At 37.1% G+C, this 27,692-nt stretch overlaps 1 protein-coding gene across 3 annotated transcripts in view; it reads right to left on the minus strand.

Annotated features, from left to right (window-relative positions):
* Positions 1-27,423, minus strand: part of VIPR2 (vasoactive intestinal peptide receptor 2) — a 54,284-nt gene extending 26,861 nt beyond the window's left edge. Inside the window, exons 1-5 of one of the 3 annotated variants that reach the window (XM_071734761.1) lie at positions 27,030-27,422; positions 23,942-24,044; positions 14,661-14,768; positions 10,934-11,031; positions 681-778 (exon numbers count right to left, since the gene is read on the minus strand). In XM_071734761.1, the coding sequence (XP_071590862.1) occupies positions 681-778; positions 10,934-11,031; positions 14,661-14,768; positions 23,942-24,044; positions 27,030-27,083 (461 nt within the window). In that variant the 5' untranslated portion in view covers positions 27,084-27,422. Of the gene's footprint in view, positions 1-680; positions 779-10,933; positions 11,032-14,660; positions 14,769-23,941; positions 24,045-27,029 lie in introns of all 3 variants that reach the window. The other 2 variants (XM_071734762.1, XM_071734763.1) reach the window with 2 other exon arrangements.
* Positions 27,424-27,692: the final 269 nt, after the last annotated feature.

Raw genomic sequence — 27,692 nt, forward strand, 5'->3', positions numbered from 1 at the left:
CAGAAAAGTGTGAAGTTGGTGATGGACAATATAGAGGCTATTCTATTAGCCAGGTAGAAGTGATACATAAAGTCATGAAGGTGGGGAGACTGAGAAAAGCTGTGATACTGATAATACCATTTTGCAATTTCTTTTACCAGTTGGAGATTGCTTTCAGTCTCAGATAACACCCAGAAATTAGGCAAAAACCCCACTGCCTTTCCTAATGCTGCCTAACAAAACCAATGCACACCCAGCAGTATGCTTCATGCTTATCCATGACTTTACAATCCCACTTGGACATATTAATGATTACTTTCAATTATAGTACCCCTGAAAACCACTCAGAAGCTTCTGAGAAATATGGCTTCTTACTTGTCCAGTGTTGAGACCAGCATCCTACATGTTTTGAAGAGCAATGCAAGGTATTGATTTTAGTAATCAAATAGAAAATATTTTACACAATCCATTCCTAAATGACTATTCTTTCTTACATGGACTGTAATGTCCATGTGTTTCCAAAGTAATTTGAATTTTTTTAATGATTGGTTCTAGGAAAAATCAAGGTAGCATTACCTAATTGTGAGCTTTTTAATTGTAAACCAAGTGTAAACCCAGTGAATCTTCTAAATATCTGAGCAATCAGACAACAGCTAAATCAGTTTTGTAATTGTTCATATTTAGTTATGAAACATACATACCTGAAAAGGCAAAGAATTATGCTTCCTGTTGTAAGAGCAATCAGAGATAGGCTGTGCCCAAGGGTATAAATTGCTTTCACCCTTACATAGAAGTTGACCTGCACAGAAACATACATACATTTGCAGAAACCACTTACTGATATGTAAAATTGACTGTGAAATTATATAATTTTCGATTAAATGGCTCTGAAGGCAAAATCAATAGCATTATTTTCACTCTTTGCTCTACAATAATGATGAGAATATAAAATCTTTATTCCAACCTATTTTTACACTGCAATATCTCAAGCCAGTTGACCTCAGTAGAAAATTCAGCCTCAGGAAATCAAAACTTAAGACACACAAGCTGGTACTATTGCAGTTGATTATCCCATGTCAATGAGGTCAAAGAAAGGATAAGATTCATCAGCTTCCATAAACACAGTCAAACTGGGAATAATAAACCACAGTTTGAAAGAATGGATTATCTCTGAACGAGAGAATCTCTCTCAGTCCTTCTGCTCCAGTGTGGTTCATAATACATTTATACTTGAGTCTAATTTTAAAGACATCTTTAAGTCTCATTAATTTCCTAATCTAAATGTTCAAACACTTTATTAAATTGTGGCCCAAAACAAGCTTTCTTTCTTTAGTAAAGCTATTTGTTAAAAGTTGGAGAGGAAATTTTTCAACGAAGGAAAAGCAGACTGAAGTGCACAGTCTGCTGATTAACTGCAGTCATCTGTAAATTTACCAGCTACATATTACATCTAATCCCATTCTGAATGACAGTGTCAAGAAAAAGTACATTAGTCTCAGAATTAAACTGCTTCTTTATTTATGCCTCCAACAAAGTCCTTAAATTGACATTGTATTCCAGTGAAGTTAGATAAAATATTAAAGTTGTAGTTTTTTATTGTTATGAAATTAAAGTTTTTAATAGCAGTGTATAATGTGCTATGTATAATTGAAAAAAATTTCAATATTTAGTGCTAATGGTTATACCACTCAGCTTCTTGAACAATGTTTATAAAAAGGACCAAGAAAACAACCATTTTAAATAAACTAAGCTAAAGGAAAAGCAAATGATTCACGTTTATTTTCATAGGATTTAGAAGTCCAAGTACAGGTAACTTTAGCAGTCCAAATTCATGATGAAGTTAGCTGGACATTCACTTAGCAAACATTATACAGATATGGAAATGACTAAATGAAATGCAAAATCTTGAAACTGCACTATTGTAGGTGTGATCAAAAGGGAAAAAATAAAGGAAACGTGACTGCCATAGATCTTAAGTGTATTCATAGCAACTGCCACACTTGTTAGGCACTAAATGTGATACACCAGATATCAGAGAATACAGAAATCCCTATTTTTAATTAGAGGAGTAAACTGTGATGTCCTCTTTGACAAGAGTCCTGACATTTTAATGTTTTGTTTGGCTTATGTGACATCAATTTACTGCAGATATAGGGAGAGTAAATAGGGACTTAGTAAGTATTACTTTGTTGATCTCTGTACAGTCTTGTGTATATTTGGAAAGCCCCACTCCATTTATAGGGATGCTGTGAGCACAAATCATAGGCTTTATTTCACCCAGCATTAGGTGCATTCTAATAAGCACTTCTTATATCTATATAAGCAGTCAGCATGGACTTCACTGAATATGTTTTTTCTGACAGTAAAGAGGCCCCAGAGTGACTAATTCAAGTGCATCTACCCAGAATGTTCTGTTGCTTGCACTTGGATAGCTCCAAAAGGTACTGGTTTTCCACATGAATCCTATGTTTGCTAAATAGAACTCTAAGTAGTCCAGTGTTTCTTGAACAATGTCTCTAAAACTGTTTTCAAATACAATTCTAAAAATATTCTCTTTTAAAAATATAATTTCACACCAAATCATTTCTGAAGGATGTTCCCTCAGTTCCCTGCTAGAATGGCAGAATTATACTCCCCAGTTTGGCTCACTTTTTGACAGCTCTAAAATCTGTGCCTACAGAAAAGCCCTTCAGAGCACTCTTATTCTTTTTTAATTTGGCTTTTGTCATAGCAGAAGGAACATCAGCCAGTCTGCAGGCAATTTTCTGGGAATTGAGTAATAAACAGCTTCTAAGCAGCAATTACAACAGCCCATGGCACCAAGAGCACTGCAAATACCTTGGGCGCCCTCCATTCATTCAACCTGACCTGCTCTGCACAATTACAGAAAAAGGATACTCTGATAAATGATTTAACAATTTGGCAGCCTCATGGCCACATCAACAGTACTCTAGAAGAAAATAAATTTTATTTCCTAACTCTTTTACACATCACAAGTTGTAAATATAATCTAAATTATGCACAGAAGTTCCACAACAGGTTCTGTTTGTTATCATCTTTTTGGCATTTGCAGACCTCATTTCTACACAGTGTACAAAGCAGAAGCCTGAATGGTCTCTAAATCAAAAATTCTTAAATTTCTTAAATTCTCTAAATTTGAGGGAGGCAAATATCATTTGCAAAAGAAGTTCCAATGTGCAAAAGAAGTGGTGTTTAAATATTGAGTGGAAGATTTCTTGTTCACTTTCACAGAAAAAAATTCTAGAGATACACTTTTAGTAATGACAGTGATGTTCAACATCACATGATTGCAGAGCAGAGACAGGAGCCTCCCTATGTATGCTAACTCCATGCACATATACTTGGTAAGAGTGGACACAAGGACAACTTTGCACGACTCTCATCTTGACTTGGGAACTACCAAGTAGCTAATTAACATTCTAATGTTAAATTAATCACTGGCCTCCTGTAATTTGTATCTGTTAATAAAATTCAAAAGAAAAGCATGTAAACCAGGACTTCTGATGTAAATAGTGTCCTGGCCCTCCACAGTGAAGCTACAAACTCATTGCACTGAAACGAACACGAGAGATTTAGCACCAGCTGTTTTCAGATCAGAACATGATCAACTTTGCTGGCTATCATGGATGATAATTTAATACCAAGAGAGGACAGAGATCTGTTCTCTTATGAATGATCCCACTTGCAACATTTTACATTACCAGTAGGTTTGCCTAACTTTTCTGACTTTCACAGCAACAGACATACAAGCTCCCCCTCTTACACAGCCAGAGATATTGGTTAACAGATCAAGCCCTGAAAAACACACTCAAGAGAAATGTTCAGTTCACTCTGAAGTAGATACCCCTTTGGTAAACACAAGTTCCACTGGCATGATGAACAAACCACACCTACTTGCCTACAGGGTGACATCTTGAGATGCCCCAGAGCATCCAAGACATCTGCATGGCAGCTGAGACAAAGGACCTCTTTGCTGGAGTGTCAGTGGTGAATCAAATGGCCGTAAGTACCTATGTTTAGACAAGTCCTATTCCCACACACTAATAGTTAGACACCTACATAAACATTATCAACTTATTTACAGATCTAATGATCTACTACAGCCCCTATAGTCCTTAGATGACATGCACAGAGATGTCTATAGGAATGAATTAGGAGCAGAAGTCACTATTGGGAAACTGCAGTCAGAGCAATGTTCCCGTAGGAAAGCCTTGATTCTGGTTGTAGTTTCTGCATTGCTTCATGTCAACAACAACTTGAATTCAGTATTACTTCCTGTTCTCTTGGAATCTGCTACACTGAGTAAAAACACTGAAATTTATCTTGTTTATGTAACTCAACCAATTTGGGTTTTTTTTCAATTTTTTATAGAATAGATTTTTTGAGATCTCTAAGAAGCTGATTTTGGGATAGAAACTTTGCCTTCTTATAAATGTTTTCCATGGCCAGTAATAAAGAGTTGCTGTTTACTTCCTAAAGAAAAAATCCAAATAAAGTGAAAAACAGTACAGTAGTGGAACAGATGCAATAACAGCCACTAAATTTTGCACAGGTAAGGCCATCTGAGCTAGGTATTGAGATTCTCCTTACAACCAATGAACAGAAGCAGCAAAGTGCTATTTATGTAATCTTAAGACAGGCATTTAAAATAATTTAGAAGAAGAGTGAACTAAAAACATTTACTTTTTCTTTATTAAATATAAGTTAAACCCAGAGAGACTAGTGCAGATGCAGATTACAGATGTTTAAAGTTAGATAACATGACTCTGTCTGAAGAGTTTCTCCACTGATTTGATCATCTTTTCATCAGGCACTAAATGAATTACAAAATCTGTAAATTTTTTTTTTTTTTTTTTAATCTTGTTTTGAAGGCCAACATTTAACGTCTGGCATTTGGTTTTGTTTTATTTGGAATTTTTCCAATTGAGGTCCCACTCTCATGGGATATCTGATACCACAAATCTGGTTTCTTAGTAATAATATCATAAGGAAAAAGTATTACAAAGTTTTGGAAAACTTTTCAAATAACTACTTGTGACTTGGTGAAATGAATAAGGTAAGAGTCATGTAGCTTAATATGTGTAGAGGTGGGATAAAAAAAGACTACAGAAGTCATGTCTTAGTGATACTAGTGTGTAACATAATGATATAAAAGTATAAATGTATATATAAGTATACGTTTATAAAGTATAAAAGACTAATGAAAAAGCACCCAGTAGTTCTTGGTACAGAGAATTACAGGGATGGAAGAAATTATTCAGGGAAATTTTGTAAATCGTCAGGTGTCAGAAGCAACTGGTTAGGCTATGCTTGAAATACTGCTTTCCTATAGAAATATATAGAAGTTGTGGATTTTAATCTTGTGTTTCACCATTCTTAAAAAATTGATGGGGGCTTCAATAAGTACCTACGGCTGTATATGCATTCAGATGATGTATATTTTATATGTCAGTTAGAAACTAAGGAAATCAGAATAATCCTAGCTTAAATAAAATTAAAGAATATGTTTGTCAATTCAGCTTCAAAACCACATAAACTGGTTAAAGCCTTTTGGTGGCTGGATTCTCAGCCTTACACTTCTTAATACATTGCTTCTGTTGCAATTTACATTCATTCAAGGGACATCACTGGTCCAAAGGAGTTGCCATTCTCACCAGATCTAAATGGAGTACTGAGATTGTCATAACCAGAGCTCCAACTCTAGCTGCTGTAAATTGCAGAAGTTACTTTTTTCAAAATATCCTTTGCTTTTCTCTTAAGCCCTATCTTACAGAAGACTGGCAAACGATTTTGCAGTATGCTGAAAAAAGCCAAGATGCCTTATTTCACTTTTTTTGTTTCATGATACTATGTTGTGCTTGTTCAAGTAAAGTTTTGATAAAACTGTTGAGATAAAAGCACTTCTCTAACACATTTTTTAATCTTACAATCAGTATCTTAGAGCTATGTCTTCTCTTAATACCTTTCTGTATAACTTGCCTGTTTTGATTTGTACCCTCTATTTCCTGAGATGTGGATCTAAACGAAAATAGGCAGGGGAAAAGAGAACAGTATCTTTGAAAGGTACTTTTTGCATAATGGCTTACCTCCCTTAGGAATAAAATACTGTCTGCTGTTTTTACCAATAAATATGCTGCATGAAGTTCTTGTGAGAGTTTGTACCTAATTCATAATCCCTTGGTGCTCATGATTAAGTGGACAAATTGCTCCTTTCAGGTCTGGTCTCAACTGGACTGGCTAGACTGTGATCTTCCATCATGCTGACAAATTAACCAACTTCAGAGGCTGTCAGTTTGCAAAGGCATCAAATAAACAGACAAAATGAATAGCAAACGAAGGAAAAAAAAAATAGAAGGATATTCCTCTCATAAACTGTTTATAAACATTGAAAGAGAAGGAAAGAAGCTTAAAGTTACAGGGAGTCTCAGAATTCAATACAAATTTACTTAACAGAATTTCTGAGATTATTTTTATGTCTAAGGACTGACTTTCCAATGTTCCAAGAGTAAAAGCATATGCTAAAAGGAATGATAAATGGTCCAGAAATCCCCTGAAATCAATAAAGGGTTCCCACAAGAGACATCCTTTACTCCAGTTCTCTTAGGATTCAGATACCAGCAACTTGCAAATGACAGGATCTCAGTCCTTAGAAAGTCCTTAGAGAATGTTTTGTACTTTGGCATAAAGAAAGTAACTGTCGTTCAAACACCTTTGGGTTGATTGGGTTGACTGAAACATGCCCAAATAAAAAGTTGGACTTGGTTATTTTTTTTTATCATTCCATACCACCTTGAAAAGTCTAGACTTGATTACAGCAAAACTCCACAGGCTGAATCTTTCGAAATCAAACTTTTCTTATTTGCGTCTGATTTCAGAATTCTTAAATGAATAAAAAAATAGTTGAAATCCCACTTGAAGTTTCTAGAGCCACGTCAGTTTTCCAACCACACTGATGTGACTGCACCTCTAATTTAGAGCACATGCTCTGTGTTTGACAAGACTCTCTACCCACTAGGGAGAACAGAAGAGGCTGTTTTCCTTCAGGAGAAGAACAGACCCTAATATAACATTTCTGCCATTCTCTACACAGGCATAACCATTACAACAAACAATCTGACTAAAATTAAAGAAGAATCTGTGTAGTTTTAGCCCATCACAATAGCTGTCAGTGTCAGTAGGACTGAAACAATCTGCTGGCCACTCAGCTGCCAAATAGCCAAAGATGAAACAGCTACATGGAGGTATAAGCCTGGACTGAAGCTGGCAAGCCAAAGGTATTTCAACATTATCTTAACACCAACCAGGGTCATTATGTTCAAACTAAGTACAGACAAATAAGAAATTACATCATTTAAATTATTTTATAATGCAACACCATTTTTTCATGTTTTCACCATGCTACACTTGAAATTGTGGCTGATTAGTAGATTTCCTTCTTTCAGACCATTTAACTCACTGCTGACAATGGTCAGAAATCTTAAATGTTTTTAATTTTTCTACTGATATAAGTCTGATTCTCAAAACAAAAAAGATGGTGCATTGTGTTCTGAAATTATATGTTTATTAAATACAAATCACCTCCACCAAGACAAAGAATTAAATTCTGCATTGTGCTGTGCTATTGGAAAACCAGAAAATTACTTTAGATTAATCTTGACTTAGCTATAGCTATTAGTAATGTCACTACTCTGCATTTTATATACTACCATCTAGAAACAAACTCTTTATATGGCACTGTTGTAAAAAAACAGGCAAAGCAATACTAAATCTGATAGCATATAAAAAAAAGTGTCTTTTATGTAAGTTGGGAGTATCTCATTTTTTCTTTACTATTCTGTGTAAAGCACAATTAGAAACTTCTCAATTAAACTTTAACTTTAATCTCTGACCTTAATAAAAATTTTGCAAGGTTGGCAGGAGTACAAAGAAGGTATGGATTGACCAAAACAGAACTTTAAACTAAATTACAATTATATTTTTTAAAGATTTTTATGCCGAATGACAAAAAACCTTTAGATTTTGCAACTGTAAACTGTAAACTGAATCAAGTAATATGAAATTGCAATGCCATTATGCAACTGAAATTACATAAAATTTCCTGTAAGTCTAAGAAAAATATAACCTTTTCAAGGGTTTTAAGAATAGCTGGCCTCTGCACAATAGTCACGTGATTATCTGAGCAATGCTGATTCCAAAACTGAATTACAATGATTTACTTGTAAGGTTTCAGGAAAAATATTCAAATTACAACCACTAAATTAAATTTAATAGGTTGTTAGGCATAGCATAAAAATCAGTGGATTATGATTTTCAGAACAATTTTATAGAAAAATTTAAAGAATCTGTAACTGCTTTCTAGACTATAAGCATATAATCCTAAATTTTTTTCTCATTTTTGTGACTACCTAATGTTAACAGGATTCTAAAGGGTACAAAAAAAATCCGTGCATTAAAAATAAATTGGATCAATACAGGTCTGTGTTACTAGTTGATTTTCAGTAAACATTTTGGTAAAATCTATTCATACATAAACTTGTGTTCTGCTTTCTTTGAGCAGATACCTTCTTCTGCCTTTAAAGTTAATTTTGTGTTATTTTTACTACGTTCAGGAGATAGTTTTTCTGTTTATTTACAGAACAGCCATAGAACAAGAGCTTCCTAGGCCAAGTTTTCTGTTACCCTACTACCTCCTCCTTGGTTTAGAAGGACCTCTAGGGGCGAGAGGTTAATTCAGTGCTGAAGGACAAAAATACTAGGAAGAAAGTTTAGACCTTGATTGTTTGTCAGAGAGAGTTTTACTATTGAGCAGATATCACCATGAACATAAACCCCCCTCACAACGCTTTAACTATTTAACGAAAAATATAATTGATAAGTACACTAAAGTATTTATGATCATTATCATCCCAAGTTACTTTTTTTTTCATTCCATGGGCTACTATATGCCTGTAATACTGTATGTAAGGAGGATATGATATATTCAGAATATGATATATTCACCACTGAATGTGATTACATAAAATTATATTAAAAGTTTTATAACCATGTGAAAGAGTGCATTCTATAATATCTAAACATTCATAGTAGGAAAACATACCAGAAAACTTTAAGCTGTACAGTGCAAAATTGGGCCTAGCTAATTAGTTCAGTGCTTTAGAAATAATGATACAAGAAACTGCTAGTAGAAATGGAATTAAGAACCCCAGTTCTTTTCCTTTACAAAATGAACTTAAGCAACACAGAAGCCAGTACTACAAAATCTTGTAGTACTTACAGAGAATAAACACAAATTGAGGTAGCGGTGGATTACATAGTGTGGACAATTACCATTTTTCTCATCAGGCACTTCTACACTTTTTTAATGGTGCAGAGCAAACCAGAATGTGCTAAGTATATATGTAATAAACTTGGAATTCCTGATGGAATTCCTCTTTATGTGAGTAATTAATTATATTTCTTTTTCTGGCATGTTTATCCAATTCACCTTAAGTCTAAACACATCCCAAAAAAAGGTGAGAGCAGTATTGCCTTAAGTCTCTTCAATAACAGCAACATAATTAAGTAATGAAAAATGCAGGAAACTGGCCAAAAGGGGAGTGCTTCTTCCATAGATGATGCTTAGCACAAGCTGCAACAGGTTCCCCACATTTGACAGTCCTGAGGATGTTTCTCTCAATTAATTTGCCTTTGCATGACCCTATTAATTCAGACCACACAGCCTGTAGCTTGCATGTGCTGAGTTTGTGTCTTGCTGTGTATTATTAATGTTGACAGAGAGTTTAAAATCCTCTGAGCACAGCTAAGGCTCATCTCTAGCTGGTTAAATCTATATAGAAGATGTCAAAATATGTCACGTGAAAGACTGCAGAGAGGCTTGGACTGGGTTAACACATCTTGATATGTGTTCCCAGCTATTCATCTTATTTTGCATGACTGCAGCAGAGATGAAAATGGGGGAAAAAAGTAGAATCAAGCAAATGGTGGAAGCAGAAAACTTCTTTCACACCCTGAAAAATATCAGTGAACTTAGAACAGAAATAATAGATTATGTGCTTATGGTATTTTAAAATAAACTTTCTCATTCCAGTGCATTTTCAGCATAAGAATTTGGTACCTATCAATTAATAGTTCAGTATTTCCTAACCAATCTCTATCATTTAAACTTGCTCTAGAAAATTCATAACTGCCCAAAATTGATGTATATCTGGAGAGATATATATGTCTGTGTGTATACATATGTAAAAATAGGTATATATAAAAATAAACATGTATAGAATTAAGTCCCATTTGAAGATACAAGACTATATCCAAAAAGACAAATAAATATTTAATTGGATCTATAATGGAAATTTCTTCAGTAGTGATGATGCAGACACCAAACTGACACCAGAAGCAGTTTCTGCCTAACCCTATAACACTGTCTTTGGAGAAAGCACACAGAATAAATGCAAGATTAACCATAAGAAAAGCATTTTGCCACCTTCCCAAAATATGATCCCATCAGTTTCTCTAAGTTTGAGGGCAGCCTCAGAGATCACTGGCAAAGCATATTGTTGCATGGTATTTTTTTTGCCCAAAATATTTTCTATCCAAACACTTAGGATTTAATTTTTTTGTCCTTTTGTTGAAATTCTAAGTTAATAAAAATCAACTATATGGATTTTCATTGACCAAAAAATTTTTGTTTTTTAGGTAATACCGTTGAGCACTAAGATCTTAATTCAAGAAAAAAATGAGCCTTCAGTTTCAGGCAGTTGTCAAAGTCTACATTTATGATTTATCTTACATTACATTTGCAATCAATGCTACAAATAATTACTTTAAATTTCCATTATTTCTGGTACATGAAATGAGATTTATTTAGAAGCAGAACATGTCTGACAGCTGTATTGAACACTGGCATCTAAATTAATAGAAAAAATATCTTTCCTACCTTATAATCATCCTCATAGTCATTATATCCACAGGTACTTAAGATGTCAGGAAAAATATCTGACCATCCATTAGTCGTACAATTTTTACTAATATTTCCTGTAAAGCAAAGTTTGAGAGCTTAAATCAGAAAGATTCAGAATTCTTCTCATCAGTGCATCTTTAGCCAACCTACCTTTGTCATTCTCTACTAACACACTGTACTCCTAGCACTGCTGTTAAAGCGAAGCATCCATAAAGATTCTGATTGAACACAAATTTTTCACTATGAAGACAGTCAGACACTGGAATGGTCGACCAGGGGAAGTGGTGGCTTCCCCAACTTTGGAAAGTTTTAAGCCTCTGATCATCAGTGTGCTGAGACATCTCACATAAATAATAATATTAGAAGGGTTGGTCTTTCAGATCACTATAAATGGCTTATTTGTAGATTTGTAGGTAAAGTAATTCAATAGAAAAGTAACTGAGAACTGTTCTAATTTATTTAAGCTTTCAGACATAATGCTGATGAACTACTGCTAGAGCTAACATTGATAGATTTTGGCCTTTGAAGGCCAAATTATGTGATAGGTTAAAGAATGTGGAAATAAATGCATGATGAATCTCACTCTTTGAACCAATCACTGAAACAATGTAGTCCAAGGAACACACGTGAGATTGCAAATACAGTTGGAAAGGAATTTTGAACATCTGTTAATAAAAAGGATTTTTGGTTGGAACTGAGAGAAGAAATTTACTCTTTTCCCAGAGAAAGTAATTCAGATGAGATGGGGCAACATGTCATCCTACTCTTTAATCTTATTAATATGAATTTATATTTATACAATATGGAACAACTTCAATAGGAGAAAAGTGAGGAGTCTTAAGTCAGAATAAAGAGTGGTCCTTAAAATTATTAGAGCTTTCACAATGTTTAATCATAAGCATCCTCCCCTCATCTTTCACAGCAATTTTATATCCATGATACTTGAAATATATAATGTTATAATAACTATAATATTATAATATATAATAACTAATAACTCACTGGTTTTGTTTGGAGTTTATGACTGGCCTTTAACTCACTAAAAGATGCTGGGCTTTTAACACTTTTAACAAGATCAAATTTATGTGTCACAGATCAGCTTTGGCCAAGAATAACCAAACGTGTTTATAAACACTCCAAACTAAAGCTCTTGTGATTTTTATCTTGTTCATTGGTTACTGGAATTTATTCTTTGTATAAAATCTTCAGTGCAAAGTTGTAAATATCCTACAAATAACCAATCAACAACCAAGTCTTTCTATCTCATAACAAAGCCTTGACCTTCAACCACCGTGTTTCCACAAACAACAGCACCACTTGTGCCATTTGGCATAGACATGGCATTCTTTAAAGAAAAAGTAGCCTACTTATACACTTTGAAAAATCTTCACTTTAAAAGTGCATCAAAATTCTCACTCTGACTGGGCAGAGCAGGAGAGTGTTAGCAGACCCAAAAGTTACATCAAAGCCACATTTGCAAGAAAAAGACAATGTACACCAAGATACTGAGTTATTTTCTACAATAAGTACTGTAAGGCCTTCCAACTTAAAGTCAGTTAGGCAATGTCCTATGGAACACATTGTTTATTTCTACATGATCATTCCATGTTTTTAAATATTTCAGATGGCAAGCTCATTTAAAACCTATCACTTGACACATGCATTTGAATAAAAAATTCACAGAAAAACTCATTGACACTCATATACTTACATCATTGTGTACAGTACAGAAAAAGGATTTATAAGGATTTTATAAAAGACATTATAGGATTATATGATTGCCAGTAAAAAGTAATTTAATATGAAGTTACTAGCATTCCATAAATATTTATGTGATATTCTTAAGTTATAACACTGACCATGACATCATAAATTAAGAACCAGCTCTCCAAAAGTCGATGAGAAGACAAATACTTCTTTTTAAAATAACAATTTAAATTAAGAAATCTTTTAAAGAACTGATGGTATTTAAAAGCCAACTCATGATTTGGAATATTTCCATAAAATTAAGGTGATCTAGATCATCTTGTAGTAGGATTTTAATTCCTATTAGACCCTGAAAAAAACAAAATACACATCTCACAAACATGACTATATAAAAAGAGTTAGATCTCTTGTTTGAAGGTATTTTTATAATTTCCTGCCACGGGAATCCAGTTAATTTGAAATGTGCTGTGTATAATTTATTACATATTTGTGAGCATAATCAAATTATAATGGTACTGAGATGCTTAGGTCTTAATTGAATCAATCATACAAAATTATGTCCCTGAAATTATAAAAAGACAGAATTTTAAAATTCTTAATTAAACAGGTATCTCTAAAACCCCACCCTGTAAGTTCCACAAGCAAGGAGTAAACAGGTAGCTATGAAAAAAGCTGTATACGGCAAAATTATAGCAAACTATAAAAGGGAAGTGATCTTTCAGTGTTGAGAACACAATGTCCAATTGAGACAGAGTTGTAATGCTTTGTGAAGGTTTCAGACTTAAATATTTATGTCAGTTGTTTTACAGGAAAATTAAAATGTTATTGAAATATAAGATACTAACAGTTGTCATCCAAACAGCAGAGAGAGTGTGCATGCACTAACTTCAGGCAAATAAACAGAAGTAGAATTTTTTATATTTATTAGTTTGCCTTGTCTGATGACAACACCTTTATATCTTCATTTGAGTCATTTGAACACTTTTATAGATTTCACAAGCTTTAGTGAGGATTTCACATACATTCTCCTTCATAAGCTGTTTAGACTACCCATGATAAACTAATCAAGATTCACCAGCTCCAGGAATGAAAACCTTTGCTCATCTGTAGATTGTTTTAGTTATCTATTTTTTACTGGAACAAGACTTAATCTAACAGTTTTCAGAATAAAGGCATTTTAGTCATCCCAAATTAGCCTCTACATTAAAAGTTAAAAAGCTCTCCAGACAGACCTCAGCAGCAGAACTAACTCACTATGATAATTTTTTCATCCTTCACCAGCTCTTCATGACAAAGGTTTCTCACCTGAGCAATGGGAATAAGATTTTTCCCACTGCATTTTGAGATACAGATATGAAATGCTGCATGCACATCATCTATTTAAAAAAACCCATTAATAAGGCAAAGCATAAAATTAAACCACAGGATGATACATTAACAAGATGGTGCAGGAGATGGTAGGCTTAAAAGTTAATGTTTCAGCAGTCATCAGAGACACTGATGAGCTCCTTTCAAAAAAAGCAGAATTAAAAGTTTCATAATAACTATCTTAAATTGCAATAATGATAATTTATTTGTGTTATATAGTATTAATAGGTATTAATAATGTTGACACATTATTCTCCTGAAAGCAAGGCACAGCTCCCCTCCTGTGCACTGGAGGAACAACCAGTATGTGAGCTGCTGGAAACTGTTAAAGATGTCAGTCAGACCCAACCACCTTAAAATTAGCATAAATAGGTCAAAAAGAGCAAGCAGTTTCTTCAGTCTTGATGAGTGCCTCTATATTAGAATATATATTCAGTATCTAACCCAAAGAACACCATATGAACCAGAAAGACAATTATTTGGTCTTTTCATCATGTATCGTGAATGGCTCTGTCAAGAACCTATTATTTTCTCTTTTTAAAAATTAAATAAAATCCTTAAACTCACTGACCCCCAGTTTTACTATACCGCAATAAACCAGAAAAAAATACAACTTAAAATGAAATACCTGGTTTGCCAGAAAAAAGGCTAAATACTTTTGGACAAGGGACAGTGACAGTCTCTCCAATCTTTGCAGGACGCCAGCAGGTGATGTTATCCCACACTCCCACACATCCTGAAACAAAACCAGAAGTAAGAGACTTGAAAACTCAGTCTGGTCTGAAGCATCCTACTTATAAAGAGTTGGTGCAAGCTTTGGATGTGTAGTTCCAGAAATATGCCTCTTTAAGAAAGTTGCAAAACCATCACAGCATCATAGAATGGTAGGGGTTGGAAGGAACCGAGTCACTGGGAGGGTAACAAAACACTGGGATAGGCTGCACAGTGAGGTTGTGGAGTCTCCTTCTCTGGAGACATTCAAAACCCACCCAGATGCATTTCTGTGTGAACTACACCAGGTGGTCCTGCTCTGACAGGGGGTTGGACTTGATCTCTTGAGGTCCTTTCCAACCCCTAACACTGATTTTTGTGATTTCTCGGAGTCCAACCTCCCTGCCAGGGCACTAGAAAATAAATAGAATAGTATTTTGTATGTTGAGGGAATCATAAGACTCTGCTGATTAACAAGCTTATTTTTAGATCAGTTAATACACTGCTTGAAAAATATCTCATTAAAACTAATTTTGAGTGGGTGACGCTAAGAAAAGATAGAACATGTTAAAAAAAGTTAAAATAATTCATTGGATTCAGTATCACAATTGGGAGCGCATCATGTCTGAAGAATTCTTGGAACAATGGACATGGAATAACAAAATAATCTCTTCTAAAGTAAATAACGGAGATTTGAACAAAGAATGCTCCTTATTTGCTTAAAATACTGTGTTATTAACCTCAGCTTGTCAAGTTCTCAGGTTACCTGAAGAGAACTGACTGTTTTGGTTCCTTTAGCAACTTTTGACTCCTAGACCAATATACCACATTCCTTTTTCAGCTTTACCTTAGGGAAAGGGAAAAAAGATTAGGAGTAGGAACCGTGAGAGTGGCATTATTTTTATCTGTATTCCCCAATGAGCTGAGAAGTTCCTGCTCCCACTGGCAATTCAGTTTGAGGTTTATAGTCCTCACCTCTTGAATGGCTGCTTTTAGCAACTGATTCACAAGGTAATACTCTTTGAACACTGTAATAATTCTTTTTTTCCCCATGCATAGTTTTTCCCTACAGCTGCTTCATACATTTTTTTAAGGATTAAATAATGAGTTTTATTTCTGCTCTGTTTCACCCAGCTGCCTTCTACTCCCTCCAGCATTTGTGGCTATTCTTTTATCAATAGTGATGGTATCTCTGAGGTGATGCTGACTTGGCTGTGTGCATATAATTTAAGAGGTTTACATCTGAGGAAGTCATCATCTTAGCCTTTCAAGTCAATGGAACTTCAATATGCTTAGGTGCTCCCTGAGTTGCAGTACTGGATTATAAAGAAGTCCTACACGTCTATGATGTAACACCAGGCCTTATGCAAAATAAAAGAACATTACTTCAGCCAATTCAGGTCAGGCTTCATTCCTAGTTTCAATGAGATTACATACTCTATTGGAAATTTTGGTCTTTAATGCTTGTTATGTATTTGCAGATACTTTATAATGTAACAATATAAACTACATTTTTGTTCCTCATTTTTTTTCAGCTTACATAAGCATTGCCACAACATTTCTCACCAAGTTTATTTCTCACCAAGTTTATTTACCTGCATGTGCTTCTTTATCTATGAAAACGTGGATCATTGTGTTTGCAGTGGGAAGTTTTTTCTACATATGCATTTTATCCACTAGGTGGCACTTTGGATTTGGATTTTAAAAACTGCCAATCCAAAGAGAGGTTTGGTATTTTTTAAACTGTCTAGGAGAGCATGATACGTGAAACAAAGAGAAAGTTCTTTGAAAAACAGCCAGAAAGTTGTCAGCTAGGCTAGGATTTATTTTTCAGACAGGGCAATGTTTTGATTTTTGTACTTAACTTGACAAAGCAGAAGCAATCTCACCTCTTGTGGGCAATGTTTTCTACATTGTGGGTCTGAATGTCTCAGCACGTAATTTAGGCTGCATGAGAAATTATGAACATAAATAAACAGACTCGAATTCTTCCTGCACTTTCACACAAGAAGAAAGAAAGGAAAAGGAGGCTTTAGAGAAACAGCAAGGTGAAAAAGCAGAGGCAAAGGAAGCGCGTGGTAGAATTGCTTAAAGCGACAAAAGGAAGAAGGTAACAGCAAAAATACTGCTGCTCCAAGCTACTTTGCTAAAGTTATTTTCCATTTGTTTTTGAGCACACTACTAGGCTTTAATGGCCCTGCTCAGCCTCACATCCCTGCTCAAGGTCCCATCTAAACTCAGCTCTGGGTCTTCAGCAGTGTTGTGGGTGCACCTGATTTCAGCTTCACCACAGCCGTCCCTGTGACCGCTGCTGCCAGGGTCCCAGCCCACCCCTGCAGTCCGGCCATGTCCAACTGTGGTCCCCTGCATCAGGTCAGATCCTGACACCCCAACTGATGTCCTAAGGTTAGGCTGATGTCCTAAGCTGCCCCTACTCCAGGGAGGTGCCCAATGCCCCAGGCTGGGGCTGCTCCTGGTTGCCCTCCAGCTGCCTTGGCTGGAAGTGGGACAAGTTCTCCACAAGAAGCTGCCAGGCTACAGTCCTGTGGGAATGAAGACACTGCAGAATGGTCAAGTAGCAGTTCTAATACACCTATGATGAGCCAAAGAAGTTGGTTCAATTCTTGTGAAATTTTATGGAGTGCTCTGTTTCTTCAGAAATACCGAGGAAATATAAATGTAAAAATTTTTATTTACCGCTAAACAAGGACTGTACATGCACAGAAAGTAGAACTTTGGAAGTGTTCAGTATACATCAGATTTACTGTGTTAAATAGAATCATAGAATTGCAGAATGGTTTGGGTTGGAAAGTATGATGAAGATCATCCAGTTCCAACTCCCCAGCATGGGCAGAGACACCTTCCACTAGATCCAGTTGCTCCAAACCCCACCAACGTGGCCTTGGACACTGCTAGGGAGGGACCAGCCACAACTTCCCTGAGCAACGTGTGCCAGTGTCTCACCACCCTCACATGAAGGAATTTCTTCCTAATGTCTAATCTAATTCTAATCCCTTCCAGTTTAAAGCCAATATCCCTTGTCATATCACTACATGACCTTATAAAAAGTCCCTCCCCAGCTTTTCTATAGTCCTCCTTCAGGTATTGGAAGGTGCTCTAAGGTATCTCCAGAGCCTTCTCCTCTCCAGGCAGAACAACCTCAGCTCTCTCAGCTTGTCTTCATAGGGGCAGGGCTCCATCCCTCTGATCATCTTCAAGGGTTCCATGTCTTTCTTGTGCTGGAGGCTCTAGAACTGGACACAGGACTCCAGGTGGGGTCTCACAAGAGTGGAGTAGAGGGGAGCATTGCATCCCTCGGACCTGCTGCCCACAAAGCTTAGGTTGAGTTTCTCAGCAGCCAGCACCCCCAAGTCCTTTTCCTTCAGAGCTGCTCTCAATCCATTCTCTGCCCAGCCTGAAATTGTGCTTGGGATTGCCCTGACCCAGGTGCAAGCCCTTGCACTTGTCTTTATTGAACTTCATGAGGATGGGATGGGCCCATCTCTCAAGACTGCCAGGGTCCCTCTGGATGGCCTCCCTTCCCTCCATCATGTCAATGGCACCACTCAGCTTGGTGTTATCAGCAGACCTGGTGTGGGTGTTCTCAATTCCAATATCCACGTCCCTGACAAAGATGTTAAACATCACTAGTCCCAGTACCAACCCTTGGGGAATACCACACATCACTGGTCTCTGTTTGGACATCAAGCTGTTGACCACAACATTGAGTAAGATGATTGAGCCAATTTCTTATCCACTTTGTGGTCCATCCACTGAATCCATATCTTTCCAATTTAGAGACCAAGATATCATGCTGGACATAATGACAAAACCAGTTCAGTTTATCTCATATTCACCTAAAATGTTTGCATTTAAATTGGTTTTCAAGCTCCAGCTACACGAAATGGCAAAAACACCATTATTGAGATTTCTAGGGGATTACAGTCTTTTCACTAAATGTAACATTTCAGAAGAAATGCCTTTTTTCCTTTCTGAAGAACAGTTTCTCATCAGAGAATCAAAAATCTAAAAGCCCATTTTACTTTTTAATGTAATCTACATATTTTTAAGATCCTGGAAGGAAATACAGAAGTTATCAGTTAAAACTTTGAAAAAAAACCTGTGAAAAAGAAAACACATTTCCATGCAAATTTTCTACTAAGTAAATCCTGCTTTTCAATTGCCTGAAATGTTCTTTGGAGACAACAGCATTTATTTTTTAATGGCTGGACAGCACTCTAGTCTTACAATAAGATCATAATTTTCTATTATACTAAAAAAGTATTAAGTATATTAAGCATAATGTATAGTCAAAGCTCTAAGAGGCACCTTCATCTTCTTCTTGCCACATTTTAGATACACTGTACATGGTTCAAAAAATATAATTAAATGTCCATCTCCTGTTCATATAAGCCTCTCCACAAAATATTAAGCTCTCTGTAAAGTATCAGGACCATATATTTAGGGTTTGGTTCTTTTCTTATGTCTAACCCAGATGCTATTTGTTGTATTAGCTGAAGCTTTTTTACTTCTTTGGTATTCAAGATTGCTTCCTTGTGGTGTTTGAACTTTAGATGTCATGAATTGTACACCGCCACGACCATGTCTCTCTTTATCAGGATTCAAGTACAGAACTATGTGGGGCAGTATTTCTTTCAGAATCTTCTGAAAAACACAGTATCTAATCAAATATCTAATCTAAATCTACCCTCTTTCAATTCACTGATGCAGAGGAGAGAGTTTTTCAGGTTGGCTTAGTAATACTCACAATCAATCCTTCTTTTATGTGATACAGAGATAAATGGGTGTAGGTGCCTGGATGTGGAATGCAAAATAGGCACCTCTCTTACTGGAGAAATAGCCTTAATACCAGAGTTAGATAAACTACCTTTTGGACAACTTGCCATTGGTACAATATTTAAATATTCATCCCAGCATTATGAAGAATCTTTGGAAAGATGTGCGGGTTTTTTTCATTCAGATCATGAGCTCAGTGCAGGAATCACTGAATAAAATTTTCCTGGCAGTGTAATTCAGGAGATTAGATTACATAGTGACATTGGTCCCTCTTGTTTTAAATTTATGAAAAAGTGAGATTACCATTATGGTAGTCCTGTCTGGTTTAATTTCCCATTACTAGCTGCATTATGAAGCCTCTCTTTGAAAGGTTTATGAAATTATCTCCAAAACCATTTCTCTTTCCATTTACATCCCCTCCTCAAAGCTGTCATATCTAAAATTAAAGATGTCTGCCATATGGGTCTCACAAAAACACACTCTGGAAAGCAAGACCCAAAAAGACTCTTTTAACTGAGCAGCCACTCACTCCAGAATAAAAAAAAAAAATCAAACACCAGACTTAATTTTTTCATAATACGATCTTTTTGGGAGTTTTTGCTGTAGAACCCTCTTTCAAAGTATACTGAGTTTTAACATTTTGACCATAAGATTTCACTTTTATGTAAAGGTGAATGGAAACGAATCAACTACTTTATAAGATTAAATTATCGATATGTAATTATGACAACAATTTACAGATGGCCATTTTTACTGTATTTGCAATCATGCTTATTGGGAGCTTTCTCTTTTTTTAAGACAACCCCTGGTTGATAGGTAAAAGATACTTTAGTGTTTTATCATATGGGCCTCAAAACCTGTAGCTCTTAGGAGCTATTTAGAATGGAATTATTCTGCCCTCCAAAACTCAGAGCTCAAAAAGAAAAAAATCCTCTTCTAGATTTCCAGCTAAGATGTATCCACACCTTGGTTGTCAAATTACAGGAAGGAAGAAGAAAACAAATGCAGATGGAAGCTAACTCAGTCTTCATAAACTAAAATAAAAACTAGAATAGCTAAAAAGCACTACAGAGGGGAAGGCACTGCCACAGATCTTTGAAGAGTTACTTTTTTCCCTAAATGCAGTGCAATGCTTGCTATTAATGTTATTTAAAGGATGTGCTAATGTCTGAAAACCCTCCAAAGGTGCAAAGCAGGACGTCTGGATATCTAAGTTTGATGTTAGCAAGTGAGAAGACTTTAGACAAACTAGGTCCTGTGGTTTTAATATATCCTTAGCATTGTTCAGAGGATATTTACACAGTGTTTCCTTACAAAATACACCATTGCTTTATTCAGCCATGAAGTAAGCAAGTCTTCTATATAGCTCATAGTCAATGATATATGCATTATATCATATAATCTAATCATATAATCATATAATAATATCATCTAATGCATATATATATATATATATATATATGCTTTAGAAAAATTACTCAGAGAAATTCTTCAGCTCACTTTATGAGGTAGCTCAGATAAGATGACTATAAAGTTAACTTACTTTGCAAAAGTACCCCAACCAACCACAACAGCCTTTAAAATTCCCTTTATGTTTCCCTAACTGGGAGCAGGGATAGATAAGGTTTTCCATACATAATGGCCACCTAGGCCAAAGAAGAAACTGCCTGTCACATAAAACTTGGATCCCCTGAAATTCAGTAGCTGTGCATACCAGCTGAATTCTGAATCATGCTACACAAAGGTGTGAAGGCTTCTCAGGTGTCCAAAAAGTTAATGAAAAAATTCCCACTAATTTTATAACAGAGACCTGAGCCTCCTGTGGAAAACTTCAGTGAATTTTTATTTCCAAATTCCAGACAGCATTTTCCACTAGATTGTATTATAACTTTTTTGAGGCAGGTAGCACACACTGAAGTTAGAAAGGTATGACCAGGGCTGTATGACTGGCTTTCCCATTCAGGAAAAAGTGAAATACATTTTGTGAGTTTCTTGTAATGAATTATATTTCAAGTGTGGTACAAGTTTTAGGTGCTGAGCTAGGACTTGGACTCGACAATTTCATTCTTCTTTATCAGCAGTCAGAGCATCACTGACAATCTGAAAGTCTCTGTTCAAAATAGTCCTTCCATCTTTGCATGAATACAGAGAGCTTATTAGGAAAATAAGGACATGGAATGGATATTTTTTTGGAAATGCAATGCATAAATTGAACATAGGTTCCCTGAGCAGATTTTTGGAAAGCACAACATGAAGCATAGGTTAAGTTTTCCTATAACATATAGTTTTTAAGGGTTCATTACCACAAGGGCCTTATTCCAGTCTCTTACAAAATTGCATATTTTCTTTGTTTCAGCCAGGCATTCAATTAAATGTATAAAACCTTCCACTGCTCATCACTGCCTGCAGGGCTGAATCAACAGCAGACATACTGTCTCCTTCTAAGACATGAAGCCCTTCCACAGCAGTTTGCCTTCAAGGGGCACCCCTCTTCCAGTTAAAAGAGGTTGTGAAGAAAATACTGACAGAATTTCTTTCTTCCCCTAGGGAACACAAAATAAAACTGGTGTGCCTCCACGGATACCCTTGGAGCAGCCCAGCATCTGGATCACAAAAGTGGATCTTGAAGAAAGCTTGACTTTCCAAACTGTACAGTAGTTAACACTGAAATTATTAATTCAATATTTAATTCATTAAGCTGTACCAGCAATTATTTCTCCATCTGGCTTCGCAGTGGTATTATTTATGTAACAGCAGCCTCTCTTCACCACTCATATAAATTAAAAAATGTAAATGTAGATCAATTATTCCAATAAGATTTTGCTTGGAAGAGATATCCATGTGAATTGTTCACTATTATTATAATGCTTCTAATTACTGATCTGGATTATTCAAAAGGAAAATTATAGTAAATACAAACTGCTGATGATCCTTTTAATTATTTTATATGAATTGATATTAGGGAGATTCACTGAGGGAGTTACAAATTCACATCAAGAAGAAAGGTGGAAATGGATTGGGTTGGGACTCATTTATGCTCAAAGGGCACTGCAGATGGAAGGTTCCCTGAAGTATCATAATAATCTTCATAGCACATTCAAAAGGACTGAATATGAAAAAGCAAATGCACTATGTATCACCTCGTTAAGTCAAAGGAAAAACACTCCACAGAAAGAGTTGCAGGCCAGCTATTCTGAGGTGACACCTGGGCTGGACTACCATATAAAATTTTTCAATTAAATTTAATATTGAATATTTATTGAATTAAAATACTTCCAGACACTTAAAGATAATTTAAGAATAGAACTTAAACTAATGTCACATCTAATACTAATAATTAATGAAAATCAAAATTCTATTTTGAACTTAAAAAGATCTAGTTGCCTTTAGATTCAAAATTTATTTCCCCTTTTTCTAAGTCTCACTGAAAGCCCAATCTTTCCTGTTACCAGAGAAGTGCTGAGCAGGCAATGTAGGCACTTTTACTTTTCACCACCAGGTGCATAGAGAACTTCCTGCTCACAAGTTCTGTCACATGGTTTACAAAAGGCAACTAATCCCAAAACATTATACATTTGCCATGAAAAAAATAAAATTCACACTTCCAACTTTTCTAAAAAGCCAAAAAAAATTAGCAAAGTTCTTCCATATCTACTTTAGTGTTACAGATTTGCTTTGCATTTGGTTGTCTGGATTTATCTGTCACCTTCGTATGTTTCTTGCTGAGCAAATGGCATCAAAAGTAGCTCCAGCTTACAAGAAAAAAAAATTTTTTCCATAATTTTATGTTCTACTCACATAAAAATATAGCGAGAAAATCTACTAAAATTCAAAATTAATAAATGACATTACTTTCTTCTATTAAATTAAAACTGGCCACATGTCTATCTATATATTTATCTTTCTATGTGGGGGGAAAATAAAAACAATAAAGTAAGAGAAAATTTGGCTTTTTTGAATGTAAAACTACTGCCTAGGTTTTCCTTTGCATGACTCCATAGTCCTCTGAGTGTGAATCCAATCTTCTATCTAAAACTTTTGCCTGAGAAAGCCTGAGATAATTCCTGCTGCAAGTACTTTGCTTTTAGCCATAGCTAGAGAGAGCTGCTTGGATCCCAGGCTTTCTGCATTTCTTCAGACTTCTTTTTCCTGCTGATACTGTCACCATCAGGCTGCAGCTTCTCTTGCTGGTCAGAAAATAATACCAAGAAGAGCTTAAACATGAGTATGCATTTGCTCCCATCCAATGTCCCATCCATTGGGTGCCTGGCACCTGGCATGGCCCTCCCAACAGGACTGATGCATCTGTACCTTTAACTCAAAATCTGCATAAATTCTACAATACATAAAATTAAAAGCACAGTACGAAATAAAAACACGTTACAGCTTATGTTTTCTTACCTTTTTGGTCCACTGGCTTGGCATTCTTCAGAATTTCCATGCACTTTGTTTCCTCCTTGTGAATCTCCAGCTGAAATCTGCATTCTGGGTGGATGCTATTCACCTGTGTCAAATTAACAAACAGGCCAGGGTCTTGAAACATGAATTAAAATGCTTTATGAAGGACGCAACTACCAATAATGAAATCCATAATTTTAATGAGCACTGGTTTTGCCCAATGATATGCCAAGGATTTAGCAGACAGAGTCATTGCCCATTTTAGCTTCTCACACAACCGAATTTTCAAACAACAACAAAATTTAAAATGATCTACTAGAGCATTTGCTGGCTCCTTTCTGTGGCATTTCAAGGCCTATTGTAATTTACAAGAAACTATTTACCCTTCTAGGCCATTCACCAATGTTGTTTCATGAGACCTTTCCTCCAGAAAAACATTTAAAGTGAAGCAGAAAACTACTTTTGGGTTGTTGGGTTTTTTGCTTTTATAGTAATGTAGGAAGCTGAATGTTTCATACACATCACAGAACATGAAAACCCATCGAACTGCATTCTCTATGACACAGTTTTCCTCCATGTATATTTTACTTCTGGAAGGATCCAGAGAATGATTATTTGATTCAAGCAGATGCTACACAGCACAAAAAACCACCAGTCCTTTAAAAATTAAAGCACTATGGCCATTACCCATTTACAGCCCTGTTGCCTGTTTCTTTATTTTCAGGCAGTGATGTAGCAGTATTGGGGAAAAAAAGAAGACTGGACAGTTTTACTGAAGTCAGCTGGATTCACAGCAGCAGACAGAGTCTAATAAAGAAACTGGCATAATCCATAACAGACTGCATGGGAGAAGTGAGTATAGTAAGTGACAAATGGGAAAATAGGAACTACCACTGGAGCTGATGGGACAGTGACATTAGCTTAAATAAAACAGCATCATAATGAGATAAAATGTGACTATGCTGTAGTTCAGTTGTCCTCATATTTCTATCACCAAGGTGGTCTCTCTCCAAGCTTGTCCTCTTGTCTCTCTCTTACTTTTTTTTAGGAGTCATCTAGTAGGAGAATTTTTCTAAAATTGCAATACTTAATTAATTAAGCTGTGATCATGGACTTGGAGCCTAGGACCCAGAGTTAGGACTGAGTCTGTTTGTTCTGTAGTCTCTCCTTGTGTGCAAGCCACTTGAGCAGCTTTTAAAAAATACAGTGTAACTACCAGAAGCATCAATAGCAGGAGCTGTTATGAAAACTCAGGAAAACCTGTCTAATCTTCAAATGCTTCATTTCACCATGTAAGATCACAACCTTAATTTCTTTTATCCATCTTTTCTCTATATTGACTATTGAAATTATATGTTTCCAGAGCAGAATTTTTTTCTCTTTAAGTGAATTTGTACAGATCCTTAATATAAATTAAGATTTTTAGCACTTATAATAGAAAGTTCAGAATTACACTGAAAATGTGTTTTATTATGTACTATCTACTTTCCAGATAGCTTCCATATAAAATAGTCCCATGTACACATTTATAATTTTATTTTCCTTTCACATAACAGATTTTGAAGATTAAGGGTTGTTCGTTTTTTCTTTTTTTTCCAAATGCAAACATTCAATAACTGAGCACAGATCCCTTACTTGTCAAAAAGCATTGTAACTACTGGGTCTTGGAAAGGTAGGTCCCAGTAAATGGCAATGTTAACTAGAGGAAGAGTAAAACAGAGCAGCTACTGCAATGAAGAAACCTGCAACTAAGTGACTTCTCTGTCACACTTTTTTCAGTATTGGTGATCTAATACCAAAGGTTTCTTTGAGAATATAAATTTTTTAGTCCTCAAAGGTAACACGTCATTATTTTTCACACCCAGGATGCATGCCAAACTGTAATACATTTTGTTCTAAGACATACATCAGCTTCATTCAGATGCACTTCACTAAACTAAAGAGATTATGGTTCAAGACTATGTGGCACTGACCACGTCCTGAAACTCATCAAGAACCCCCAAATGGATTTTGAGGGCACTCACCACCTTCCAGGACTGGTGCTCATCCATCTTTCCCTCTGCTTTACCAGGGGTAGGTTATCCTTTGTAACCACTGAATACAGAACCATGTGTAAAGGTACACAGGCAGCTGGAAAACCAGCTGAGAAGTCACTGTGCTTTTAGTGGCTGAATAATATTTAAGGTATTCAGAACAGCAGTTTGATTGGAAAAACATTTCTTCCGACAAGCAGCTTACATTTACCTTCAGCATGGTTTCCTGACTTTTGATGGAAATGACCTGTTATTTTAAATTTATATTTTAAAAAATACAGAGGGAAGATTATTTTTCCTAAACCTTGTTTCCAGTAGCCTTATAGGCTTTGATAAAACAACTGAAGAAATGTTTAAAAATATAAAGAAGTTAAAAGCAGACACCCTAAATTTTAAGACTAATATCCTGAATGCTTAGTGTGTTGTTATCGGGTACAAATATTAAAGATAAATTAATAATGCAGGGTGTTTTCCCCATAATATGATTACTAACGACCCGCAGACCATACTGGGGCAGCGCTCTGTGAAAACTCTTCGCAAAGTAGCAGTGGCCGCGGCTGCCGGGGAGAACAGCGGGGAACGGGTACCTGGGGCCCGAACAGCCCGGCGGGGGCTCCTCAGCCCCCTCCCCTGGGGATGGGGTCCGGGTCCGGACCGCGCTCTCCAGCCAGGGCGGAGCCGCGACGGCCCCCGAGGAGAGCCCGGGGGTGCGGGGCGGTGCCCCCCGCGTCTGCGGCCCGCCGCTGCCTCTGCGGTCAGAGAGCCTGTCCCCAAAAGTGCCGGCGGGGAGACGGGCTGGAGGTCCCTCCGGGGACAGCCGGGAAGTGCAGTCACTTGTCTCCCGAAGTGAGTGCGAAGGGGCCGCGGTTTCCGCACCTGCTACGGCTGCAGCTGAGCCCCCCGCTCCGGGGAACTGTGTGGGACCACCCAGTCCGGCGGGGTTCTCACAGGCACCTCCGGCGGGGTTCACACAGGCACCTCAGCCGTAGGGGTCACCCCGTTCGCTGTCTGGAGGGGCGAGTTTTAACTTTCTCGCGGGTGGGTGCGGGATGACTTACCCGCCGCAGGCTCCAGCAGAGGGAGAGGAGGAGGAGGATGGGCAGGTTCCTCATGCCACCCAAGAGCCGGGGCCGGCAGGTTCCGCTGCCCCGCGCCGCTCCGCGGGTCCCTTTCCAAGGCGGCGAGCAAGAACCGGATCCCGCCGCGGCACCATAGGGCCGAGCACTCCCCGACCCGCAGGCGACCGCTGCCCTGCAGCTGTCGGCGGCTCCCGCACCTGCCCTGGCCGCCTCCCACCCGCCGCTCAGGCGGCCCTCAGCTCCCAGACCCACTGAGTCCCTGCTCGCCGCCGCCTCTCTGCGCTCAGCTCCTCCTCTAGACCCCGGCTTCCTTCTCTGCCGCTTCTCCTCAGCCTTTCTCCTCGGCTTCCTTTTCTCCTCCTCCCCCTCCCCGCCGTCGTTGCTCCCCCCATAAGAGGTGCGAGTCTTTCCCCTCAGCCGGGGCGCTCTCCGCCCATCCTCGCGTCTCGCAGGTGTTGCCACGCCGTCCCGGGCTACTGCCAGGTTGTGGACGGTATCTACCCTACTCTGCCGTGGGGTGTCGGTCCCGACACCGTAGCAGGGCAAGCACTGGGGTGCCTTGTGCCTGCAAAACCCTTGAGAGAATCGGAACGGCCCCCCCAAGCCAAACCCCCACGAAAACCCCATCACAGGTGCGGGTCA

Source organism: Heliangelus exortis, chromosome 2 (assembly GCF_036169615.1).
Source record: "Heliangelus exortis chromosome 2, bHelExo1.hap1, whole genome shotgun sequence".
Taxonomy (NCBI): domain Eukaryota; kingdom Metazoa; phylum Chordata; class Aves; order Apodiformes; family Trochilidae; genus Heliangelus; species Heliangelus exortis.